A 25,479-nucleotide genomic window follows, 5' to 3' on the forward strand; every position below is an offset into this window, starting at 1 on the left:
TGCCAAAGACGATACATTCGGGTCTTCAGCAACCTGGTGAGAGGCCATTTTGTTCAGTTCCTGCCAAAAACTCCCTTCGCTACTCAGACCGATGGTGGATAACTTCTTTGAGTTTGACTTCAACCCCATTTCTGAAACATCACCTAATCTCTATAAATCACCTCACCCATTGCTTACACCCCCCACTAACACCACAGTAACTGTTATCCACAATTCTATTCCCGTATTCAACACGTCTCAGTTAACATCCTGAGTTCCATCCTACAATAACTCCCATAAGGACATAAGAGATAGGAGGTGTAGGCTATTCGGCCCATCAAACTGTTTTTCCCCTTTTAATTTATTTAGTGAATGCAATGGCCCTAAGCCGAGCAGTTTGTTCTTGTCCTGCTGTGTCGAGTGCGGATAGGCCTCCGCTGAATCTGTGGGTTGGACATTCTTCTATGATGTGGTGCATAGACTGCTCTCTCCCATAGGCACATTGGAAGTTGGCCAAGCAGGGGCCGTGGCTGTTATCCTGAACCTGTTAAGGGAGGGCCACTCTTTCCTTGGAAGGTTAAAACAAGCCAGTTACTGTGTTGGCTTTGAGACCAGGACTTGTTTGGCATGTTCATTTGCCCAGGTGGAATTTGCATTGAAGTATCGTGTGGTTTTTTTTCCAGATCAACCTTCTTAATGTGATTCGTACCTTGGGTGGGCTGAATAGATCAGCATGAAGTGGAAGGTGGGAGGCTTTTGAAATTTTTCTATCATTTTGTGTAGGTTGTTGCAAATCGGCAGATATGTGGAGGAGTGGTTCACAGGTCCACAGGTCACTGAAAGGGGCAACACAGGTGGAGATGGTAGTCAAGAAGGTATACGGCATGTTTGCCTTCATTGGCCGGGGCATTGAGTATAAAAATTGGCAAGTCAGGTTGCAGCTGTATAGAACCTTAGTACGGCCACATTTGGAGTATAGTGTTCAATTCTGGTCACCACACTACCAGAAGGGTGTGGAGGCTTTAGAGAGGATGCAGAAGAGATTTACCAGGATGTTGCCTGGTATGGAGGGCATTAGCTATGAGGAGAGGTTGAATAAACTTGGTTTGTTCTCACTGGAACGAAGAAGGTTGAGGGGTGACCTGATAGAGGTCTACAAAATTATGAGGGGCATAGACAGAGTGGATAGTCAGAGACTTTTTCCCAGGGTAGAGGGGTCAATTAATAGGGGGCATAGGTTTAAGGTGCGGGGGACAAGGTTTAGAGTAGATGTACGAGGTTAGTTCTTTACACAGAGGGTAGTGGGTGCCTGGAACTCGCTGCTGCAGGAGGAGGTGGAAGCAGGGACGATAGTGATGTTTAAGGAGCATCTTGACAAATACATGAATAGGATGGGAACAGAGGAAAACGGACCCCAGGAATGTAGAAGATTTTAGTTTAGACGGGCAGCATGGTCGGCACAGGCTTGGAGGGCTGAAGGGCCTGTTCCTATGCTGTACTTTTCTTTGTTCTTTGATGAATACCAGGGCAGTGAACCAAGGGAGTGGTGTTGAGCATAGTGTTCCAGTAATGACCTTGGCTGCAGTTCTTCTTTGGTGTTCCCGGAAGGTCAGTGTCCTATCTAAGGTCACTCCGAGGTATGTTGGAGTTGGCTGGTGCTTTAACTTGTAGCCATTCATTTGGATGTTGGCTTTTGCATTGTAAAGATGGAATGAACTGGATACTGTTTGTGCAGGGCTTGGCTTGAGTTGCCATGTGTGACACATTGTTCACACTTTGACAAGTCCTGGTTTAGAGTCCGGTCCAAGGTGTCAAAGACAGGGGCTTGAGTTGCAAGGCAGATGCCGTCGGCATATATGAATTTTCAGCAGGTAGTTTTCTTTCTATTCATTGATAGGACATGGTTGTCACTGGCTGGGCCAGCATTTGTTGCCCATCCTTAATTGCCCTTGAGCTGGATGGCTTGCTAGGTCATTTCAGACAGCATTTAAAAGTCAGCCACACTGCTGTGCATCTGGAGTCACATGTTGGACAGCCTGGATAAGAATGCCACATTTCCTTCCCAAAAGGACATTGGTGAACTAGATGGTTTTGTTTTGACAACCTGCAATGGCTTCACAATCATCGTTTGATTTTTAATTCCAGATTTTTATTGAATTAAAATTTCACCATTTGGGCATTCGAACCCAGGTCAAATTACCCCGAGTCAAGGAACAACACCACCATGCCATCATCTCTCCTGCTTCATTATTCAATAAGATCATGATTGATATGATCTTGGCTTTTGCCCCATCTTCCTGCCTGCCCTGAATAACTCCCAAGTCATTCAGAACTCTGCTGTGCACATCCTGTTCAATCCTAAATCCCATCCATGATCCTTGGGTTTGGAGAGCTGCGATTTCTCCTTATCCCAATTGTCCTTTTACAAATCCCTCCAAGTGCAGACTACCTCTGCCACTATTTCCAGCTTTACGTCCAAGGCGATGTCTTTCATCCCCTCAGCTCTGTTCTCTTGTGCGTCCTTCCTTCTCCACTGCACCATCAGTGACCAGGTCATCTGCCATGTCAACCTTACTCTCTGGAGTGACCTCCTTTAACCTCTTCACTTTGACCTTGTTGCTCTCTACCTTTAAACACTTCCTCAAGACCCTTTGTGACCAAATCTGCAGCCAACTCTTCTAATTCTTCATTTGCTCAATGTCCATTTCTCCCTTGTGGGTGGTCTCAGGCCATTCCCACCTTAAGATTGCTATTTAATTTCTCAATTGGCAGGTTGTGTTTGAGAATTGCACATGTGAAGAAATGCTGGAAATAAAAGGTTTGCACGAAGTGATAAAGGACAGGAATTCCGGACAGTAGCAAAGAATGGGAATGGTTGGAATAGATGGGAATTGTTTGTGATGTTGGCTATTGTTTCTGGATGTACCAGAAGGTGGCATAGCCATCTACTTGAGATTGGTATAACAAAATCCCTCAAACTTCCCAAAAAGCAGAACAATTTAACAAAGTGTTGATAATGTCAGTGGATTGTTCATGGAGTGTCTTATCCCAACTCTGCACTTTCAAGGAATTTAAATATGAAAACATAGTTGTTTCTGAATATATTTTCCCATCATATTAGTGAATGGTTTCAAACAGCAGTGGGCAACCTCGCCTGGTGCATAGGCCGCATAAGAGGCATTCCTTCATCTCAGTGGGGCGCAAGATTGAAATCGGACTTGTTCACTAACCACGACCCCATGAGTAAGACCCAATACATTTAATGCACACCGAACATTTCTTAGCCTCTCATAGAAAATGCTCAATCATTCATATATTAACAGAACCTTAGGGCAGCATGGTGGTGCAGTGGTTAGCACCGCTGTCTCACGGCATCGTGGTCCCAGCTTTGATCCAGGCTCTGAGTCCCCGTCCATGTGGAGTTTGCACATTCTCCCCGTGTTTGAGAGGCAGAGACAGAGTGGATGGTCAGAGATTTTTCCCCAGGGTGGAGGGGTCAATTACTGGGGGACATAGGTTTAAGATGGGGGGGCAAAGTTTAGAGGAGATGTACGAGGCAAGTTTTTTACACAGAGGGTAGTGGGTGCCTGGAACTTGCTACCGGAGAAGGTGGTGGAAGCAGGGACGATAGTGACGTTTAAGGGGCATCTTGACAAATACATGAATAGGATGGGATTGGAGGGAAACGGATCCCGGAAGTGTAGAAGATTTTAGTTTAGATGGGCAGCATCTTTGGCGCAGGCTTGGAGGGCCGAAGGGCCTGTTCCTGTGCTGTACTTTTCTTTGTTCTTTGTTCTTGCGTGGTTTTCGCCCCCACCCACAACCCAAAGATGTGCAGGGTAGGTGGATTAGCCACGGTAAATTGCCCCTTAATTGGAAAAAATGAATTGGATACTCTAAATTTATTTTAAAAAACAGAACCTTCAACTTCAAATGATAGAAACAAAAGAAATATTAACACTTTGATTGGACACAGAAGGAATGGTTAGCACTGCTCGGGTGACTGTGCGGAGTCTGCATGTTCTCCTTGTGTCTGCGTGGGTTTCCTCCGGTTTCCCCCCCCACAGTCCAAAGATGTGCAGGTTAGGTGAAATGGCATGATTGATTGCCCCTTAGTGTCCAAGAGGTTAGGTTAGGTTGGGTTACTGGGTTAAGGCAATAGGGTAGGGGCCTGGCCCTAGGTACCCTTTCAGAGGGCCGGTGCAGACCCGATTAGCCGAATGGCCTCCTTCTGCACTGTAGTGATTCTTTGATTCTATGAGTGCACAGATCTCACAGTCAATGTTGTTGGCAATCAGCACGCACCTCACTTCAGTCCCCCTTGCTTTATGTGCGAAATCACCTTTAGAAACACCGATAGGAAAAAAACCAACGTGGATGGAAATCAGCGGAATGTGGCAAGCCTGCGTGTGGTCAACAAAATATCTCGTGGGCCCCACTCAGAACCCAGGTGGGCCGCAGGTTGCCCGTCACTGGTTCGAAATAAAGTCATATCACCACGTTTAAGGGATAGAAATTCATCTTGCGCGGAGATGCAAAACAGACGCTATTGGACCAGCCGCCTCACTCTGCAGATTTTCAGTCCCTTTGCCATCAGCGATTCGGCAATTCTCCCGGCCTTATCGGCAGCTAGAGTTGGTTGCTCTACGCTGCCTTCCTGCTAGCCCCCCAGCAAAACTGGGTATCGGTGGCCCCAGGAAAACTTTAAAAAAAATTAAATTTAGAGTACCCAATTCATTTTTTCCAATTAAGGGGCAATTTGGCGGGGCCAATTCACCTAGCCTGCAGATCACTTGGGTTGTGGGGGCGAAACCCATGCAGACAAGGGGAGAATGTGCAAACTCCACACGGACAGTGACCCAGAGCCGTGATCGTACCTACCTGGGACCTCGGCGCCGTGAGGCTGCAGTTGTAACCACTGCGCCACCGTGCTGCCCTCAGCCGCAGGAAAGCTGGAGCAGAACGGCCACCCATTCCCCGTTTTGCTGGGAGCTAGCATGAAGGCAGCGTAGGCAATGACCTGAGGCTGTGGATACTCTGCGAACATGCCGCTTTGCAGGGGTCGGAGCATTGGGGAAGCAGCCCCACCCCCGATTCTGTCGGGAATTTGCATTCCCTGATCCGTCGCCGAACGCGATTTTGGTATCAGCGACCGGAGAATCCAGAGATCCGGTTGGCATTTTCCTTGTAAGTAAATTGATGTCTCGTGAATAGTTTTACTTTTGTGTAATAATTTTTTTATTTATTTTTTATAAATTTAGAGTACCCAATTAATATTTTCCAATTAAGGGGCAATTTAGCGTGGCCAATCCACCTACCCTGCACATCTTTGGGTTGTGGGGGTGAAATCCACGCTAGACACGGGGAGAATGTGCAAACTCCACACGGACAGTGACCCAGAGCCGGGATCGAACCTGGGACCTCAGCGCCGTGAGGCTGCAGGGCTAACCCACTGCGCCACCGGGCTGCCCTTCTTTTGCGTAATAATGAACCAAAGCACTATTATATGATTCTGATTAAACTTGGAATTTTAGCAACATGTGACTATTCTTAGCTTCACTTGACTGGACGTTGCATTTTGGGATGTTAGGCAGAATGAAGCTAACTATGGATGAGCTAGTCACAGATAATGCCTGAAGAGGCCCCTTGTGTAAATTGCTGCAGAAGTCTATAGGCTTCAAGATTGAATGGGCAGTTCAGACTAGCAGGAACTAACAGCAGACGGTAGCACAAGTGGCTAGCACTGTGGCTTCACAGCGCCAGGGTCCCAGGTTCGATTCCCCGCTGGGACACTGTGTGTGCGGAGTCTGCAAGTTCTCCCCGTGTCTGCGTGGGTTTCCTCCGGGTGCTCCGGTTTCCTCCCACAGTCCAAAGACGTGCAGGTTAGGTGGGATTGGCCAAGCTAAATTGCCCATAGTGTCCAAAAAGGTGAGGAGGGGTTTTGGGGTTACGGGGATAGGGTGGAAGTGAGGGCTTAAGTGGGTCGGTGCAGACTCGATGGGCCGAATGGCCTCCTTCTGCACTGTATGTTCCATGTTCTATGGTGCACACTGGGTGTAAGTGGACAGCAGGTGTACAGCATCAGCGAGGTGAGGAGAAAAGAGGATATGGAAATCAGCCTCACGAGAGGAAATTCAGAAATGGAAGCAGAGCAGGATGTGAAACAAGTTCACTTAAATTACAAACTGACAAAACAAAAAAAGAGAGAGGAAAAAGACCTGCATTTATACGTTGCCTTACACAACCTCGGGGATGTCAAGCGCTTGACAGCCAATGAAGTACTTTTGAAGCATAGCTTCCTGCGCAAATTCAAGAAAAGGAGTGACGAGGGGAAACGAACTGGAGTAAAGAATGGGGAGGGCAAAGCTGAAGGAAGAAAAGCTGAGGGCAAAAGCCACAGGAGGGAAAGAATATAGAAACTGAAATAATAAAATAAAACACAGGGCGGGGTTAAAAAGGAAATGGAAGAAAGGATTGTGTATTAGTGGGGAAAAAATAGAGAAGGAAAGCAATAAAAGGATTAAAAAGAAAGCAAAGAGTATTATTCGCAAGGCCCATTCAAATGGAGAGGGAAGGTTAGAAAACGGAAAAGGGTAGTTGAGAAAACAAGGCAGAGAAACAATTTGAAACCAGCAGAAATGCCCCTTTCTCTTTAATTTGAGTTTTGTGAGTGTCTCGTTCTCATATCTCAGTCTGTCTTATCAATTCATTCCTCTCTGCATTGCAGTGAATACATTTCTCCATCATTTGTATCGACTGGACTGCTACTAGAAACCCCTTGGCCTGCAGATTCATTGATATTGGAAAGTCAAATCTTCCCCTAACCCTTTATTGATTGTTGAGCCGCCCAGCTGTGGTCAGAGCGATATTGGTGCCTTTGAATTGACAGGGAGCAGCAATTTGAAAAGCTCCACAATAATTTGATTCATTAACCCCACAAAGGTTGGTCGTATTTCATTGCGTGTCGTTACCTCTCCAGCCTGTGAAAATCTAAGTGGCTCTGGAATTTTGTCCCTGCTGCTCGCTTGCTTGTCCTTAATTGGACAATATTTATTGCACTGCACTTGTTCAGTTTTACACAGTTGGAAGTCTCCAGCCACAGGGCGGGGGGACCTGATGTACGGTTCTGAGCACAGAGTGAAGAATATGACATCAAAAATAAACAACAACCGTGGCAAGGAACTATTCGAAGACTCAATGTCGTAGATTTACCTCCAGCCAGTCCAATAAATTTGCAATCTGCTGACCAACTATTCGAGTGTTCTTCACTGCTACGGGATAATGTTGATGGGCTAGTGTCAGCCAATCAATCACGAGCACATTGATGTTTTTTCGTCTGACTTTCAGTGCGGCCGCCATCTTCCAGATCCAACTTTCGTACATTCCATCAAGCTGAAAAGATCAAGAGAAAGGAAAAATCGGGAACTTTCTTGGCCAAATGTGGTCTTCGTTGTGCCACAAGTAGGTGTCATTTTCCAAAACATTACCTCTCCCTTCTTTTTGTGGAAACAGGCCATTCTACCCCACTAGTCTATCCTGCTCCCCCTACCCTATTACTTCATCTCACTCTTGTTTTAAAAATAAGTTTAGAGTACCCAATTTGTTTTTTCCAATTAAGGGGCAATTGGGTTGTGAGTCGAAACCCATGCAAACATGGGGAGAATGGGCAAACTCCACACGGACAGTGACCCAGAGCCAGGATCGAACCTGGGACCTCAGCGCCGTGAGGCAGCAGTGCTAACCACTGCACCACCGTGCTGCCCCAACTTCATCTCACTCTATCGGCATATATTCATGTACTTACTGTGTGCATATCTTCAGCACCTTGTTTCACTCAAGATTTCAATGTTCATTTATGGAATGTGAGCAACAAACTACATTAATCAGATAGGGCAGTCTATTAAAACTATACACTAATAATAATAACCTTCATTATTGTCACAAGTAGGCTTACATTAGGGCTGCACGGTGGCCTAGTAGTTAGCACAACCGCCTCACGGCGCTGAGGTCCCAGGTTCGATCCCGGCTCTGGGTCACTGTCCGTGTGGAGTTTGCACATTCTCCCCGTGTCTGCGTGGGTTTCGCCCCCACAACCCAAAAATGTGCAGAGTAGGTGGATTGGCCACGCTAAATTGCCCCTTAATTGGAAAAAATAATTGGGTAATCTAAATTTATAAAAACAAAAAAAAAAGTAGGCTTACATTAACACTGTAATGAAGTTACTGTAAAAATTCCCTAGTCGCCACACTCTGGCACCTGTTCGGGTACAGAGGGAGAATTCAGGATGTCCAATTCACCTAACAAGCAGGTCTTTCAGGACTTGTGGGAGGAATCCGGAGCACCCGGAGGAAACCGATGGAGATACGGGGAGAACGTGCAGACTTCACACAGACAGTGACCCAAGCCGGGAATCGAACCCTGGACCCCGACGCTGTGAATCAGCAGTGCTAACCATTGTGCTACCATGCCACCCTGCAAGGATATTCTGAAATCTCCCTCTGTACCCGAACAGGTGCCGGAGTGTGGCGACTAGGGGATTTTCACAGTAACTTCATTGCAGTGTTAATGTCAGCCTACCTGTGACAATAAAGGTTATTATTATTAAGGCACTAGTTAGACTCCACCTTTAATAGTGTGAACAGTTTTGGTGCCCTTATCTAGGGAAAGATATACTGGCATTGGAGATAGTCCAGAGAAGGTTCACTGGGTTGATCCTGGGAATGAAGGGATTTTCTTATAAGAAGAGGTTGAGTAGTTTGAGTCTGCACTCATTGCAGTTTTGTAAAAGAAGAGGCGACCTTATTGAGACATATAAGATTCTCAGGAGGCTTGACAGAGTAGATGCTGACAGGTTGTTTCCCCTTGTGGGAGAGTCTAGGACCAGAGGACATTATCTCAGAGTAAGGGGGTCACCCATTTCAGACAGAGATGAGGAGGAATTTCCTCTCTCAGAGGGTAGTGAATCTGAGGAATTCTTCATCACAGAGGGCTGTGGAGGTTGGGTTATTAAGTATGTCGGCAGAGTTTTGATCAGAATGGGAATCAAAGGTTATGGGGTAAGGTGGGAAAGTGGAGTTGTGGATTATCATATCAGATCAGTCATGATCTCATTGAATGGAGGAGCAGACTCAATGGGCCGAATGGCCTACTACTGCTCGTACGGCTTATGGTCAGACTTTTAAGATGGTGAAATACTATTGTAAATGTGTTGATTAGACAAGCTAATATGGCACAAATGGCAAGCTGTGTAATTTTCTTATGTCAAATTAGCGTATTTACTTTTCAAAGCAAAATTGATCCCCCCCCCCCCCCCCCCCAGCGCTTTCCCTTACACCCAGGCTGCTCCTAATCAAACTCATTTCATCCAGACCACAGAGAAGGTTATTACTAATGGAAGAAAGCAGGAGTACCGTCCATCCATGAATAATTGTCACTAAAGGGTTGGAAGTGTTGAAGCCACAGGTCTCCAAGGTCACAGCCTGGTTAGGGGTGAAGCAGCAAATCTCCTTGTTGGACGAGGATCCCTTGAACAGGCAGTATTTGATGGATTCTGCTTGTGCTTTTCTTCTGTCAACGGAGATATCATCTGTTGGGTATGAAACAACATCAGGGTCATTATAGATTCATCTCAAATATTAACAATAACGCTGGTCTCAAACGTCACAATGTAGTTTCATAAATGAGAAGTCATAACGAAGCAGCAATATTCCTTTACTTCTGTTTAAACTTTAATTTTTGTTTGGACCAAGGGCCTGTACATGGACAGTTGAACATATTAATGACAATGGACGGGACTTCCTGCGCAACTGGCCACATGTCCCTCGGCAGCAGTGGATGGCCCATCACTCGCCGGCAGCGGCATCTGGTCCCGTCGTTATCAACGAGGTTTCCCTTTGAATGATGCCTTCGCTGCCGGGAATCCCGCGGCGGGGTGGGCACTGGAAGATCCCACTGGCGTGAACGGCTGGAAGATTTCTGCCACCATCTTGAACGACACTGATTTCCTCCTTCTTCAGGTACCAGGCCCTAAGAGGGAGTTGGCAACCTTACACTTTCATTACATTGGGGCGGCACGGTGGTACAGTGGTTAGCACTGCTGCCTCACGGCGCCGAGGTCACGGGTTCGATCCCAGCCCCGGGTCACTGTCCGTGTGCAGTTTACACATTCTCCCCGTGTCTGCGTGTATCTCACCCCCCCACAACGTGGATTGGCCACGCTAAAGTGCGCCTTAATTGGAAAAAAATAATTGGGCACTGTAAATGTATTAAGAAAAGCTTTCATTGGATTGGTCCATGGTTATGTTTGGCAGAGTACTGCAGTGGTTTGAAGTTGCCTTCTGATATATGGCTGACCTGGAGACTCTCCCACTCTGACCGGCTGCCCTCAGCCATACTGGGAGGATTCAGAGGCTGATAATCAACCTGTTTGGCCACATTATGAGCGCACCTTCTGTGTCCATCAAGTCCTGGAGTGGGACTTGAACCCAGAGCTTCTGGCCAAGTGGGACACTACCACTGAGCTACAAGACCTCCCACTGAAACTAATTTAGCGCACTGAAAGTGCTGTCATCCTTTTAATTCTCCTAAACTCTGTGAGAAGAAAATTACATGTAAGGGCTCTATTTTTGAACAAAGTGCGCGTTCACACAAATTTTGCAAAAGGCACCAGGTGGGATTCTCCGGTCGCCGACGCCGGAATTGCGGTCAGCTGGGGAAACCCCCTTCACGACCGAATCGGGGGCGGTGCCGCTTTCGCCATGTTCCGCCCTCTCCAAAGCAGGGGAGGGCCGATCTGCGGGCAGAGGGGACTTTGCCAGGGGCTGGGGGCACTGTTCGGGGCGGTCCGGGGGCGCGCGAGCCGGCCAAAGGGGGGGGGGGCTCTATTTCGCAGGCCGAGTCCATGCGCTGCTGCAAGCCTCCGCCGTGCACGGCCACGGACCCGGCAATTCTCTGGGCCGTTTTGGCAGCTAGAGCCAGGTGCTCTTAGCTGCCTACTAGCCCCCAGCCAAACGGAGGATCGGTGGCTATTTTGCGCCAAATATCCGGGTGTAAAACGCCTCCGTTCCCACACCGACGTGGGGTCATAGCCTCAGAATTGGAGAATCAGGCCCACTGAGTTTAAAAAGTGATTAAAATGCAAGTGAATTAAGTTTTTGAAGTTGTCTGCCAAATACTGTAATTAATAAAAAATTGATTAGTTTGGTTCAAGTATTGCTACTGATGCCCAGGCCAGAATTCTGCCAGTGCTGTAGAGGTGGATATGAAGGCGAGGGAGAAAGACAGAGATGAAAGGGTCAGATTGCCTCCTCAACGTATTCTGGCCTTTTCACAGCAGGAACGGCAGCTCGCCCGGCTGACGGACGGCCAGTCAAGGGAACTGATGAGGTAAGGCTGTATTATTATTCGTTTTTATTTTTCCATGGGGCATGAGCATCGATGGCAAGGCCAGCATTTGTTGCCTCTCCCGAATTGCCCTTGAGAAGGTGGTGGTTAGCTGCCTTCTTGAACCGCTGCAGTCTGAGTGGTGTAGGTGCACCCACAGTGCTGTTAGGGCGGCACAGTGGTTAGCCCTGCTGCCTCACAGCTCCGGGGTCACGGGTTCAATTCCGGCTTCGGGTCACTGTCTGTGTGGGGTTTGCACGTGCTCCCTGTGTCTGCGTGGGTTTCCTCCGGGTGCTCCGGTTTCCTCCCACAGTTGAAAGATATGCAGGTTAGTGGATTGGCCAGGCTAAATTGCCCCTTAGTGTCCAAAAGGTTAGGTTGGGTTATGCGGATAGGGTGGAGACGTGGCTTAAGTAGCGTGCTCTTTCCAAGGGCCGGAGCAGAGCCGATGGGCCGAATGGCCTCCTTCTGCGGTGTAAATTCTATGATTAAATTCCAGGATTTTGATCCTGCAAGAGTGAGATATGTTTCCAAGTCAGGACGGGGTGTGTGTTGGGGTGTGTGTTGGAGGGGAAATTTCACGCGGTGGTGTGCCAAGTACTGTTCTCACGTGACATGGCGTGTCTCCCCCTAGTGGATGCGGCCAGCCATTTAAATTGCCGTTGACATTGGCGGGGCTGTAATATCCCGCTGAGCATAAAATCCTGGCCATAGTGAAGGAGGAGGCAGTTAAGACACTGGATGGGTCATACGGAATATACTGCCTAACAGTGTAATGGAGGCCGATTCTATCGAGGTTGTTTAAAAACCCTGGACAATTATCCCAAGCGATAAATATTGCAGGGCTGCCGGGAAAAGGTGTGAGAGTGGACGAGCTGTGTTGCTCTTGCAGAGGTGCAGACAGACATGATGGGCTGAATGGCTGAGATTTCTTCTTGTTCCCATCCTCTAACTCCATAGCCATTAGCCAGCTGATGCCCTGATGGTGTAAGGAACTCCATTTCATGGCCTCTGCCTGTGCTGTGCTTCTGACCCAGCTGCTCACAGATAGAATTGGGGTTGAGCCCAAAGTCCGGAGCCAACGAACCTCACAGCTAAAATTCTGTCATTTGTTGGAGGCAGATTCTGCTGACTTACCTCTAATGCTAAATAGGTGAGACCCGCTGTTTAGGCATTGGCAAAGGCAAATAATTGTCAGAGACACATATGTAACAGCGAGTAGACAAATGTAACCAGTGGGGCTGCATACTAATAGAAAGCAGCGGTTACCTTTTGCTTACAAGTAAGTTGTTAACGCACCATGTCCTTGACCCAGATGTCAAACAATCCAGTACGTTGTAACTATCAATATGACTGTGGACCTTACCCACTGAAAAAACCCAACTGGAGCACCGAGAGCTTTAAATACCTTGTACTTTTTTTATTTACGATTCTATACCTCTTGCCAAGATCAATTGTTTGTGAGTGTATCATGTTGATTGTACACTGGCTGCACAATGTTCAACAGACTTAAGCTAATATTATCAAACAAAGTGGAATGGCTATTATTTGGTACGAGGGACTGGGTCGGGGGGGGAGCCATATCACTGCAATCTTCCACTAGAGCGGCACAATAGCACAGTGATTAGCACCATCGCTTCACAGCGCCAGGGTCCCGGGTTCGCTTCCCGGCCTGGGTCACTGTCTGCGGAGTCTGCACATTCTCCCCCGTGTCTGCCTGGGTTTCCTCCGGCTGCTCCAGTTTCCTCCCACAAGTCCGGAAAGGCGTAACGCTGGATTCTCCACCGGCGGGATGCTCCGTTTGGCTGCCCCACAATGGGAAACCCCATTGACCAGCCGGCATGACGGAGCGTCCCGGTGTGGTGAAACAGAAATGTGGCGGGGCGGATAATCCAGCCCGTGTTGTTAGGTGAATTGGACATTCTGAATTCTCCCTCCGTGTACCCGAACAGGCGCCAGAATGTGGCGACTATGGGCTTTTCACAGTAACTTCATTGCAGTGGTAATGTAAGCCCTACTTGTGACACTAATAAAGATTACTTGAGGCATGTATTCTGTTGCAGAACAAATTCAGTATTAACCCTGAGCCCAGCAATTGTTCACATGAGAATAAAGAAGAATGAAGATTGTGTTGATGTTGGTAACAGATAAACTGATTAACCGAATGTTACTAGTGTATAATCAGGCTGGCAAGCCAGAAATTATACCGATAATATATTCCATAATGCGGCACTCGCGTGTTAACACTAAGGTACCTTTACCGCTATTTTTGCAAGATTCAGTAACATCTTTATATTGCAATGCAAGTACTTAATTGGCTGTAAAAGACTTTGGCATATCCTGAGGTCGTTATGAAAAGGCAAAGCTTTCTTTCTCGGGTGGAACTGGCTTCCTGTGGCCATGATGTGGACAAGCTGGTCGAGGAAACTTAAGAAACAAAGCAGCTTCGAGGATCAGCTGAGGGGCTGACCCTGGATGATATGGAGGGAACGTCGAAGAACAAGGAGTTGGGACCAAGTGAAAGCTTGTCCTAAAATGCTCAGCTTGTGCAACATTTTCAATAAGTGCAATATTAACCCGGGCTTGCCAAGCAATGGCACAACGGCAAAGGGTGTGGTACGTTCCACCTGTACTGCGCCAGGCATTTACTGAGCACATATACTGAATCCAGCCTCATCCACAGGACCAACAGCAACTTGTGTATCATCACCACTCCTTACAGGGTCAATACAAGGGCGCCCACTCTGGAGGGTCGTAGTTCTCGTGGTAAAACAGGAGACGTAATGAGAAAAGGAGTAAAGGGCTAAAGGGGAAAAGTGTTATTGATACCAGGAGGCCAAATGACTGTGTCACGGTTCAGTGTAGTCACTGGCCAGGCCTTCCCACCCAGTCAGCCTGTTCAGAAATGGATGGTACGACTGCCAGTCGAGAACACCAGCAAGAGTTGGAGGCGGCTGCAGAATAATTGGCAGAATCATTCATGGGCCGTTACATGCGCTGCAGCCTGCCATAGAACATAGGACAGCACAGCTGGCGCAGTGGGAATGACCTCTTATAAATGCAGAAACTGCTGGCAAAGGGTTAAACCCCATTAGGAAAGAGTCACGGTTGATTTCCACACGCCCCTGGAATGACTATCAGCATCAATGAGGGTGGCAGCTGGAAGGAATTTGTATTAGTGCTGGCAGGCACGCAGTGTCCAGCAATAGGCGAATGGTTCCCAAGTGGTTGCTACATCGGGACCATTTCATAGCTTTGCATAATGGATTAGCCATGCTAAATTGCCCTTAGTGTCCAAAAAGGTTAGGGGGGTTATTGGATTAGGGGGATAGGATGGAAGTGAGGGCTTAAGTGGGTCGGTGCAGACTCGATAGGCCGCATGGCCTCCTTCTGCACTGTATGTTCTATGTTCTATGACTAGTGTTACAAGTAAGAAGTTTGCTATGTTTTGCGACTGACTGTCTCTTTAATTTAGGTAAGATGAATCAATGTTAGGTATCATGCGACCTGCTCTGAAGTTTTCTGACACCAAGACAGGCTGTGTTGACTGTTAAAGGTTAAAGCGGGACCCAGTTTGTTTTCAAAATCAGAAAATGCTGGAAAATCTCAGTGGGCCTGACAGCATCTGTGGAGAGAGAATAGTGCTAATGTTTGGAGTCTGGTTAACTCTTCATCAGATTGTCTAACTGGGAAGATTGTGCAAGATATTCACACTGACAAACAATGACCCATGTAGCCATGCTGACAGCGGATAGACTGTTAGTCCCCAAGTCACTGGGAGATGTTAGGAATGGGTAAGGTCTTGTAAATGCTTATAGCTTAAACTGTCCCTTTAATTTCTAGATATAAAGGAGTTGGGTTCTGGAACTAATTAGCAAATCTACCTGGATACAAGGCCCATGTGATTCACATGGCCATGGAGATTGGCTTTGAGAGGTCCAGAGGAAGCCATTGTAGGATTGTATTGCCGGTTTTCCCTAAAAAACTTAAATTGGAGATCTTGTTTCGTCACCATTTCAATCAGTCAACTGGAATTTGAATTTATTTTTTAGAAGTTATCGGTCTGAGCAGGGATTGTAATGCTGTGGCCTGAGATAACGCTAATAAATCTCAAGGTCACTTTAACTGTCACAAGTACTCCCGTGCTACTATCAGTTGGCTTCAAGCAGGCCACACACATTAACAATTCCCTCTCCGCTCAGCTGCAGCTTCCTGACATGTTGATCCTTGGTGAAATTCAGGAAGATGCGGCTGGTTGGTTGTCACTTCTCGGAACATGCTGAAACCGCGCTCTCTTCCTGGACGACCTCCGACTTGTGAGCTCATCTGAATGGCCCAGTGTAAGATACAATATGCGGCACCAATGCTGGCAGTCGGGGAAACCAGCACATGCAGTTAATATCCCGGAGCCCAGCATCAAATATAAAAGCTTTACACTGACACTGATTCAGTCGCATTGTGAAAGGTGATTGTTCATGGGCGGCAGAACCACCGACCCGTGGAAGATTAAACCTGTGCTTGATATCCTCATGGTGATTATTGCACAAACTGAATCTTGACTGAGGGGCACCATCATTCATTGATGTGATGGCACATACACGCAAATTGTAACAAAACCCTTCCGCAGAACCAAATATTCCACTGTGCTTTCCAAAAATAATGGAAAATGCATGTGACTCCATTGGAATAATCTCACTTCAGGCTTTAGATGATATTAAATATCTCGCACTGTTTAGAAATGGTTTGATGAGATTATTCCTCCTAACCTTTATTTATTTCCGCTCTAAGTACTTAAATGCCGCAACATTCAGAATTTCAGATAAATGTTAGCAGTGTCACCATGAAACCTTATAATTATTCCTGGCTCTTTGTGATGTCTTGTACAAAACTGATGTAAATAATCTTACTGTTATTTTTAAAACTTGCACAATAAAATGTTGTATATAGGAATTCTTGGCTTCACTCAGTACAAGCAGTTCCGGCATGTAGATATTCATTTTTTCCTGCAGACTGATCAATTATCCATGGTGTGGCATAGCCAGCGATGCCCACATCACATGAATGAATAATAAAAAAAGACCCCTTTGCCCAAACGTTTTGCCTCTCCTAATATCTCCGACAGAGGTTCAGGGTTGTTTCACAATGTTCCTGCGTAGTTGCTTGCGATGTTTCACTTCTTTAATGCGTGCTATTAATGCGAACTATTGTTAAGTCTGTTTATAAAAGGCACTTATTAGCACCAGTCCTGTTCTACAACACTCAAGCTCACTATGGAGTGACAGAGGGATGAAAATTCATGCAGTTAATATCCCAGAGCCCAGCATCAAATATAAAGCTTTACACTGAGACTGATTTAATCATATTGTTAAAGGTGATTGTTCATGGGCTGTACCTATGTACCAATGTGAGCGTCTTCTCCCAGGTCAATCTCCCCAGTATCCAGGCACTGGTCACGCTCGACCAGCTGGGATGTGTGGACCACATTGTCGGCGTGTCTGATACACGACTTGCTCGTGCTCTACTCCAAGTTCCGTAATGGCAAGTGATCACTAGGAGGGCAGAGGAAACGCTACAAGGAAACTCTGAAAGCCTCCCTAAATAGATACAACATTCCCATTGACACATGGGAAGCGCTTGCCTTAGAACACACAAACTGGAGAAGAGGCATCTGTGAGGGCGCCAATCACCTCGGGCATCACAGGGTGGCGCACACGGAGGCCGAGCATAAACAACGGAAAGAAGGCACAGAACCCAGAGTGTCCCACCCACCCACCTCATCAAACATCACTTACAAAACTTGTGGCAGAGTCTGTGGATCCAGGATTGGACTACTCAGCAACTGCAGAACCCGGAGTGGAAGCAAGTCTTCCTTGACCCTGAGGGACGGCCCAAGAAGAAGGAAGAGCTCTGCCTAAAGGCAGATCCTTGGCTCATTGACGGCTGATTCTCCATCCAATACCGTTTACTTTCCCGACACTTTTTGTCGGCGGCGGCCTGCTTTTGCGGTCCACTCCCAGGGGCAGAGGTGAGGAGGAAGGCCTCAAGCCTACCTCAGTTGGAACAGGAATCAAACGTGCCTCTTGACCTCTGATTTGGGTGGAAGTAGGAGATCTGGAGGGCTCACAGAGGATTCAATGGTTGGTTCTCTTGGAGGACTGCCTGCCCTCTCAGATGAAGGAAAGAATTAGTATCCAGGATGCGAAATAACTAAAACAAGATTAGGAGAGAGAAAAAAGCCAAAATATAAAGCAGTTGAAAGGTCTGACAGCAAGAAATCTTTCAATTCCCAAGTGGAAAAACAACAGCAAACAAACGTTTGGTTATTTCCCAATTCAGATAAATGAGTAATATCTATGAACAGGAAGTGTGGAAAGTGGTGCTGACCACCTTTGGGAACTCCAGCAGCTCACCATAAACCACAGCACACTCTGCTGGTGTGGCTGCCTCAATGTGCAGTTTGCGCCCAAGGCAGGTGAGATTCACGTCTGACTTTCGTCAGCTTTTTAAAAAAAAAGATGTGGCTTATTTTGCAACATTTTTGCCCGAACGCATAATTCAACAACCAGCTGGGAAAAAAAACCATTTTGCATATAGCTGTATCAAAGAGAAATGAATCAACCCCCCTGACCCCTCTGTATTGACAGGACTGTCCAAACAGTGCCTGATAGCGAGCTGCTTGTGTCAGATCCAGCTGACTGGACTCTCCACGGATTCAAGAGATAGTTTAATCCAAATTAATTGAAGTGTGGATGTAAAACAAATCGTCTATTCATTGTATTGCTCATGGCTCTCAGTTGAAGAGACGGTGTGTTTCATTTTCACATTTAAATTATTTTAGATTAAATTATCTCCTGAATTCATGGAGAGTTGAACTTAATAACATATTTAGACCTTTGTTCTGGTTTTTATTCCTGAAATGTACTATAGGTATAACATGGGTGAAAACCAATTGGTCTTCTGCCATTTACGAGACACATTCTTCTTTTTCGGCCTCATGGCTCAGTGGGTACCGTCCCTGTCTCTGAGCTGGATGCTTTGTGTTCAAGTCCCACCCCAGGGCTGATGGACAAGGAAGGTGAGTTTAGAAGGATGAGGGGGGATCTTATTGAATCTTACAGCATACTGAGAGGTCTGGATAGAGTGGACGTGGAGAAGATGTTTCCACCAGTAGGAAAAACTAGAACCCGAGGACACAATCTCAGACTGAAGGGCTGATCCTTTGAAACTGACATCAGTACCAGCCTCCCTGAACAGGTGCCGGAATGTGGCGACTAGGGGCTTTTCACAGTAACTTCATTTGAAGCCGACTTGTGACGGTAAGCGATTTTCATTTTCATTTCAGGAGGAAATTCTTCAGCCAGAGTGCTGGTGAATCTGTGGAACTCTTTGCCGCAGAAGGCTGTGGGGGCCAAATTACTGAGTGTCTTCAATACAGACATAGACAGGTTCTTGATTAATAACGGGATCAGAGGAGAGATATAGGATGGTCTATGAGCAGACGTGTTGAGTAGAGTCATCGTGTCCGCAACATGTGCCGGCTTAGCCTGATACAATTTAAGGTGGTTCACTGGGCTTACATGACAGTGGCCCGGATGAGCAGATTCTTTGGGTGGAAATGTGTGCAAAATGTGCGGGAGGACCAGCGAACCATGTCCACATGTTCTGGGCATGTCTGAAGCTTTGGGGATTTTGGCAGGGGTTTGCAGATGCCATGTCCACGGTGTTAAAAACAAGGGTGGCGCTGAGTCCAGAGGTGACGATCTTCGGGGTGTCGGAAGACCCGGGAATCCAGGAGGAGAAAGAGGCAGACGTTCTAGCGTTTGCCTCCCTGATACTATTAGCTTGGAGGGACTCAAAGCCCCCGAAGTTGGAGACCTGGCTATCGGACATGGCTAGCTTTCTCTGTTTGGAGAAAATCAAGTTCGCCTGGAAAGGGTCACTGTTAGGGTTCACCCGGAGGTGGCAACCTTTCGTCGACTCCTTCGCGGAAAATTAATCATCAGCAGAAGGGGGGGGGGGGGGGGGGGGGGGGGGGGGGGGGGGGGGGGGGGGGGGGGGGGGGGGAGGTTTAGTTTAGTTTAGATTAGGGGGTTAATAAAGGTGGGACCTGTAAGGCAGGGAGACGGCTTTTGCACTGCGTTTATAGTTTCATGAACATTGTTTATTGCGTTGTTATAATACCACAAATACCACAATAAAATGTTTATTAAAACATAAGGGGATCAGGGGTTATGGGGAGAAGGCTGAGCGAATGGGGATGAGAAATATATCAGCCATGATTTAATAGCGGAGCAGATTTGATGGGCTGAATGGCCTAATTCTACTCCTTTGTCATATGGTCTTAAAACACGGCCAAACAGGTTGTGTGTCAACCCGCAAATCCTTCCAACACATGTTGATGGAGGACACCAAGAGCATGAGAGATTCCCTAATAATAATAATAATCGCTTATTGTCACAAGTGGGCTTCAATTAAGTTACTGTGAAAAGCCCCTCGTCGTCTGGTCGGGGAGACCGGTACGGGAATTGAACCTGCGCTGCTGACATTGCTCTGCATTACAAGCCAGCTCTTTAGCCCACTGTGCTAAACCAGCCTCTATCAGGCACGTGATGGAAAGAAACTTGGAACCTCTACCACCACTACCCTTAGTCCTAGGCTACAACATGCATGTAAAAGTGTGTGTTCCCATAGCAACTCAGACTCCTTGAGTGATCTGTGACTCACCAACGCCCATCTTCATTTCAACAAGTTCTGATAAAAATGTCAAGATAAAACATCGTGGCTTCTCTCGCACTGACCTTAATTTGTTCTCTCCGCCCTGTGACTTAGGTCAGTGATTTTACAATGTAAATTATTCTCCAATAACTGTAAATCTTTGCTGCATTGTGAATCAATGTTCACTATTATCAAGAAGCATCATGATTCACACGGGGATTGCTCCTGTTAATAATGAATGGTGCACACGTCTTAGCAAACCCCCTGTATTTCTGAGGAGATGGAGTGCCCTGTGCCTCGCTTGTTCTATTGTCGGCAAACATTCCTGAAACCTTGCTTGCTGAGTGAATGGCTACTTTCAAATAACCAGTCCTTTCCTGTGGCCAGCTGATTGTGACAGCAGAAATGTCACGATCACAAGTCAAAGGGGATTCTTCTCAAAAAAAGCAAAGACAGTACGGAAATGTGTGCGTGGATTGGAAATATTAATGCCAAACTTTAATTTTGTACGTGCTGTAATTTTATACCTATTTATAATAATAATCTTTATTGTCACAAGTAGGCTTACAATAACACTGAAATGAAGTTACTGTGAAAAGCCTCAAGTCACAACATTCCGGCATCTTTTCAGGCACACAGAGGGAGAATTCAGAATGTCCAAATGACCAAACAGTCTTTCGGGATTTGTGGGAGGAAACCAGAGCACCCGGAGGAAACCCACGCAGACACGGGGAGAACATGCAGACTCCGCACAGACAGTGACCCAAACCGGGAATTGAACCTGGGACCCTGGCGCTGTGAAGCAACAGTGCTAACCACTATGCTACACTTAATTGCTCAGGTGGCTCGGTTTCAATCTGTAACATGTAAAAACATGGATATTTGTAAATCTCATAAGAAAGGTTGGTCTGGGTAACACGGGTAAGTGTTGCCCTGCTAGACTGGAGATTGCCAACCCCAAGTGACATTGCCAGCAGTGCTCTCAGGCAATGGATGAATATGTATGCCTGGAACACCCATTGCCATGTATAACACTGAGGTTTAATACATACCCCAAACATAAAGGAGAACATTTTCCCAAGTCTGTAGGCTCATACTTTCCCGATATGCATAATCAGTTGGTGGACAACCTCACTGACAGTGCGGGGGTCAGTTCTTAAACAATCAGGGAGCTGGCATCGGAGACGGAAATGCCAGCAATATTCCGCCACTAGCTGGCGTGTCAGTCTCCTGTCACGTAGTTACTTTCCACACCATTTCCTTCTAGGAGGTTTGGCATTGTTGGGTACCCTATTAAACCAATTAAAGAGCCGAATAATGCCAATCTCCACATGCTGACTGGAATTTTCCAGGTGGCCCCCACACTGAGGCTGAGACAGGAGGCCTCCTGGTGGTTGTTCCGTGTGAGGAGGCCATCCTGCTAGGAGCCAGCCCCTGCACTTGCTGCAGCCAACGTCTGTCCAGTGGTGAGATTCCCCATCCGCCATGTAATGGAAAGAAAGTTGGATCCTCTATCATCACTATGGGTGCAGGTGGGGATAGTTCCTTCACAATCATGGCCTTGCAGTTCTGGCCTTTTTAAATTATGAAATGCTCCTAGAATCGCTTCAGGGGGCGTCTCCTTCTTGAGGCGCCCTCTCTTTCTCCGACTCGCATTGGCAGCTCCCATCTCTGACAATGGGGCTGCTGATCTCTCGATCCTGGAGAGCCTCCTATCTGTCCACCAAATTCTCAGCCCCAGGACCCACCCACCGTATTAAATTGGATGACACATGGGCAGCATGGTGGCGCAGTGGGTTAGCACTGCGGCCTCACGGCGCCGAGGTCCCAGGTTCGATCCCGGCTCTGGGTCACTGTTCGTGTGGAGTTTGCACATTCTCCCCGTGTTTGTGTGGGTTTCGCCCCCACAACCCAAAAGATGTGCAGGTTAGGTGGATTGGCCACGCTAAATTGCCCCTTAATTGGAAAAAATGAATTGGGTACACTAAATTTATATTTTTAAAAATTGGATGACAAGCGCACACTGTGCTAACTAATTGGTCAAAAATTGCATAAAGAGGGGCGGCACATTAGCGCAGTGGTTAGCACTGCTGCCACACAGCGCCGAGGATCCGGGTTCGATCCCAGCCCTGGGTCACTGTCCGAATGGAGTTTGCACGTTCTCCCCATGTGTTCGTGGGTCTCACCCCCACAACCCAAAGGTGTGCAGGGTAGGTGGATTGGCCACGCTAAATTGTCCCTTAATTGGGAAAAAAAAAGAATGGAATACTCAAAATTTATAAACAAAAAAAACTTGCACGGAGTGTCGGACCCTGACACGGCCCAGGGTCGGGTCTTGGATATTCACCCGATGGAAACTCAGCCCTACACATCCATTTAGTCCTTTAGTGTTTGCTGTGTGAAGGATTTATTGTGAAGGGCCATGAGGCGTTTGGCTATGTTAAGGGCACTTCATAAATGCAAGATTTCTTTTTGTTGTAGTTTGTGTGTTGATGCGACCTGGAGTTTATGTGTGAGAACGAGGGACTTGAAGCTGGGTTACAGCAATTCATAGTGGAATGATGGAGGGGGTGACAGCACTCACTGTGGATTGCTGTAACCCAGGGTAGGCTAAGGGATTGTGGGGATGGGGGCGGGGCAATGGGCCCAGGTGGGGTGCACTTTGGAAAGGTCGGTGCAGGCTCGATGGGCCAAATGGCCTCCTTCTGCACTGTAGAGATTCCACTTGGCATCGCACCACAGTGGTATCATTGAGAGCAAAGACTCTCCACCAAGGGAACAGTGGCCGCGATACCTGAGCTCATCAGACCAGCTGGTATCTGGCAGACTGAGGGTAAAACGGGCTGGCAAAGCTGGACGTTCTGTGTCCAAGTCTGGTGAAAGTTCAAAAGTTCAAAGAACTTTTATCTGCTCCCTGTCCCCATAACCATGAATATTCCTGCCAAGAATCTGCTGCACAGTTTAACGTCCATTTTCTGCAGGACTTGTCTGCCACGCCCTGTCATTGGGAGAACCTATTCTCAATATGGGATTGTGAGATGGAATTCATACGTGACAGCTGCTTCTGGATCTCGGGTTAAATGAAAATTCGGGATTTTTAGTCTTATCGCGGGTGATTGAGCAATCACCCCCCACCCTCGTTTGGATAAACACTCAAATTGACTTCACTGCCCATCACTTAGTGCAGTCCATTTATTGATTGGTGGGTAGGAATGTCACAGCCACTTAGTTTGGACTCTTCCCCGGTTAGTGTGTGCAGAGCGCGGAGTTTTTGTTTTGTAAACGAAGTGGCGTGACAGTGGCAATGTTTACTACATCAGGGTCAACAACCTGCTCAGTACTTGGGCGGAGGACAGTTACTGAGGTCAGAATGAGCAAAGACTGTCTTTTATGCAAAGTGCCTGAACTCCAAAGGAACTGTCTAATTCAAGCCGATTATTGCTCAACCATGATTGGTTCATTGGCTTCTTGTTTGCTCTGATATTGGTGGCTTTCTCGGTCCCCGGTTTCAATTAGAATATAGAACATACAGTGCAAAAGGAGGTCATTCGGCCCATCGGGTCTGCACCGACCCACTTAAGCCCTCACTTCCACCCTATCCCTGTAACCCAATAATCCCTCCTAATCTTTTTGGACACTAAGGGGCAATTTAGCATGGCCAATCCACCTAACCTGCACGTCTTTGGACTGTGGGAGGAAACCTGAGGACCCGGAGGAAACCCACGCAGACATGGGGAGAACGTGCAGACTCCGCACAGACAGTGTCCCAGTGGGGAATCGAACCTGGGACCCTGGCCCTGTGAAGCCACAGTGCTAGCTACTGTGCTGCCCACAATGGTGACAGCAAAGGGGTTAGGATTCTCCGACTAAGTGCTGACGCCGGCGTAGGAACAGTTTTACGCCAGAAAATACGGCGCAACAGCTGCACCGATCGTCCGTCTGGTGGGGGGGCTAGCAGCCGTGCAACGTAAAGCCCCCGGCTTTACCTGCGTATACGGCCGGAGAGTTGCCGGGTCTGTGGTCACACATGTGCACGGCGGCGGCCTGTGGCAGCCGTGCCATGCAACATGGCGTCGGCCTGTGGCAGCCGTGCCATGCAACATGGCGTCGGCCTGTGGCAGCCGTGCCATGCAACATGGCGTCGGCCTGTGGCAGCCATGCCATGCAACATGGCGCGGCCGCACACAGACCCAGCCTGCCAAACACTGTCCTCAGTAACCCCCCCCCCCCCCCAACACCACCCCGGATAACCCTCCACCAGTGCCCCCAGCCCCCACCAAAGCCACCCCTGCCAGCAGAACGGCTCCCCCACCATCTGTGGTGGCGCTCAACTCAGTCTGCAGTCGTCACGCCGGGTCCACGTAAGAAAATACCATGAGTGACCCACACCGTGGGGAACCTGGCCCATCAGGGGCGGAGCATTGGGGGAGGGCCTCTGGTCACGTCCTGAGGCCGTCCATACGGCCTGTTGTTGAGGGGACGGAGCATCGCAAAAGCAGCGCTCTCCCGATTTTGGCGCAAGTGGGGATTCTCTGGCCAATCGCCGAACGCAATTTCGGCGACCGGAGCTTTTAAAGGTGTATTAGCTGCTCAGAATAGTTCGCCCCTCAGATATTTCCTCAGCGGTCTCTGGCAGCAAAGACTAACCCTAAACCAGTTCAAACCATCAGAGAAAATCCTTCCAGCTCATGCCTCGATGTTAAAGCAGATTCTCATGAGGGGGCTATGGTTACAGGCTTGTCATTAACTGTGCTAATGCTGACCATATACTCCAAGAGAGGACCCTCATCTTAAACGCTCGTAATATTCACTTAGTATCGTCATGGTTTTAGCAGGAATTCATACTTTCCTAATAAATGCTGGACTATAATTGGAGGTTTGTTGTTTGAAAGCTTTGCCAAGACAGGAGCAGCCTGGGCTTTCTTTAGATCATGTGTCCTTCATATCGGCACAATGACAGAGACTCAATCCCAGTCCCAGTCTCATCCAATTCCTTTGATGGGGTAATAAAAATCAGTTTCTTTCAAGTCTTCAAAGATAGCCACATAGATATTCAGCTGCAAGGTACATCTTTTATTGGCGATAAGTGGCCTCCAATATGTTGGGCAAGAATTGCATACTTACCACGAGCTGAGAACTCGGGTATATTGCGTATAAGCCAAAATAAATCCGTGTGCAATGTGGACTCCTGAAGAGGGCAGGATTTTCCCTTTGGGCTCCAGGAATTCACTATCAGGATCATGGGGAGGGGAGGTTCAGAGGCCCACGCTGTGTGGGAGACAGTCACGGTGACTTTCTCCAAGTAGGCCTATTATTGGTCAGAGGGTGGGCTCGCTGTCCAATTAGTGACAGAGGGCAAGCTATCGAAGCCGGTGGGCCAAGCGGGAGCTCTCCAGCTTGCTG

General features: G+C 47.6%; 1 protein-coding gene across 2 annotated transcripts in view; it reads right to left on the bottom strand.

The window, feature by feature from the left end:
- lipca (lipase, hepatic a) overlaps positions 1-25,479 on the bottom strand; it is a 93,921-nt gene that overhangs the window by 52,502 nt on the left and 15,940 nt on the right. For both annotated transcript variants that reach the window (XM_038813636.1, XM_038813635.1), the window contains 2 exons: positions 9,390-9,565; positions 7,192-7,371 (listed from right to left, as the gene is read on the bottom strand). In XM_038813636.1, coding sequence (XP_038669564.1) covers positions 7,192-7,371; positions 9,390-9,565 — 356 coding nt within the window. The remainder of the gene's footprint in view (positions 1-7,191; positions 7,372-9,389; positions 9,566-25,479) is intronic.

The sequence above is a fragment of the Scyliorhinus canicula genome, chromosome 12, assembly GCF_902713615.1.
Source record: "Scyliorhinus canicula chromosome 12, sScyCan1.1, whole genome shotgun sequence".
Lineage (NCBI taxonomy): Eukaryota > Metazoa > Chordata > Chondrichthyes > Carcharhiniformes > Scyliorhinidae > Scyliorhinus > Scyliorhinus canicula.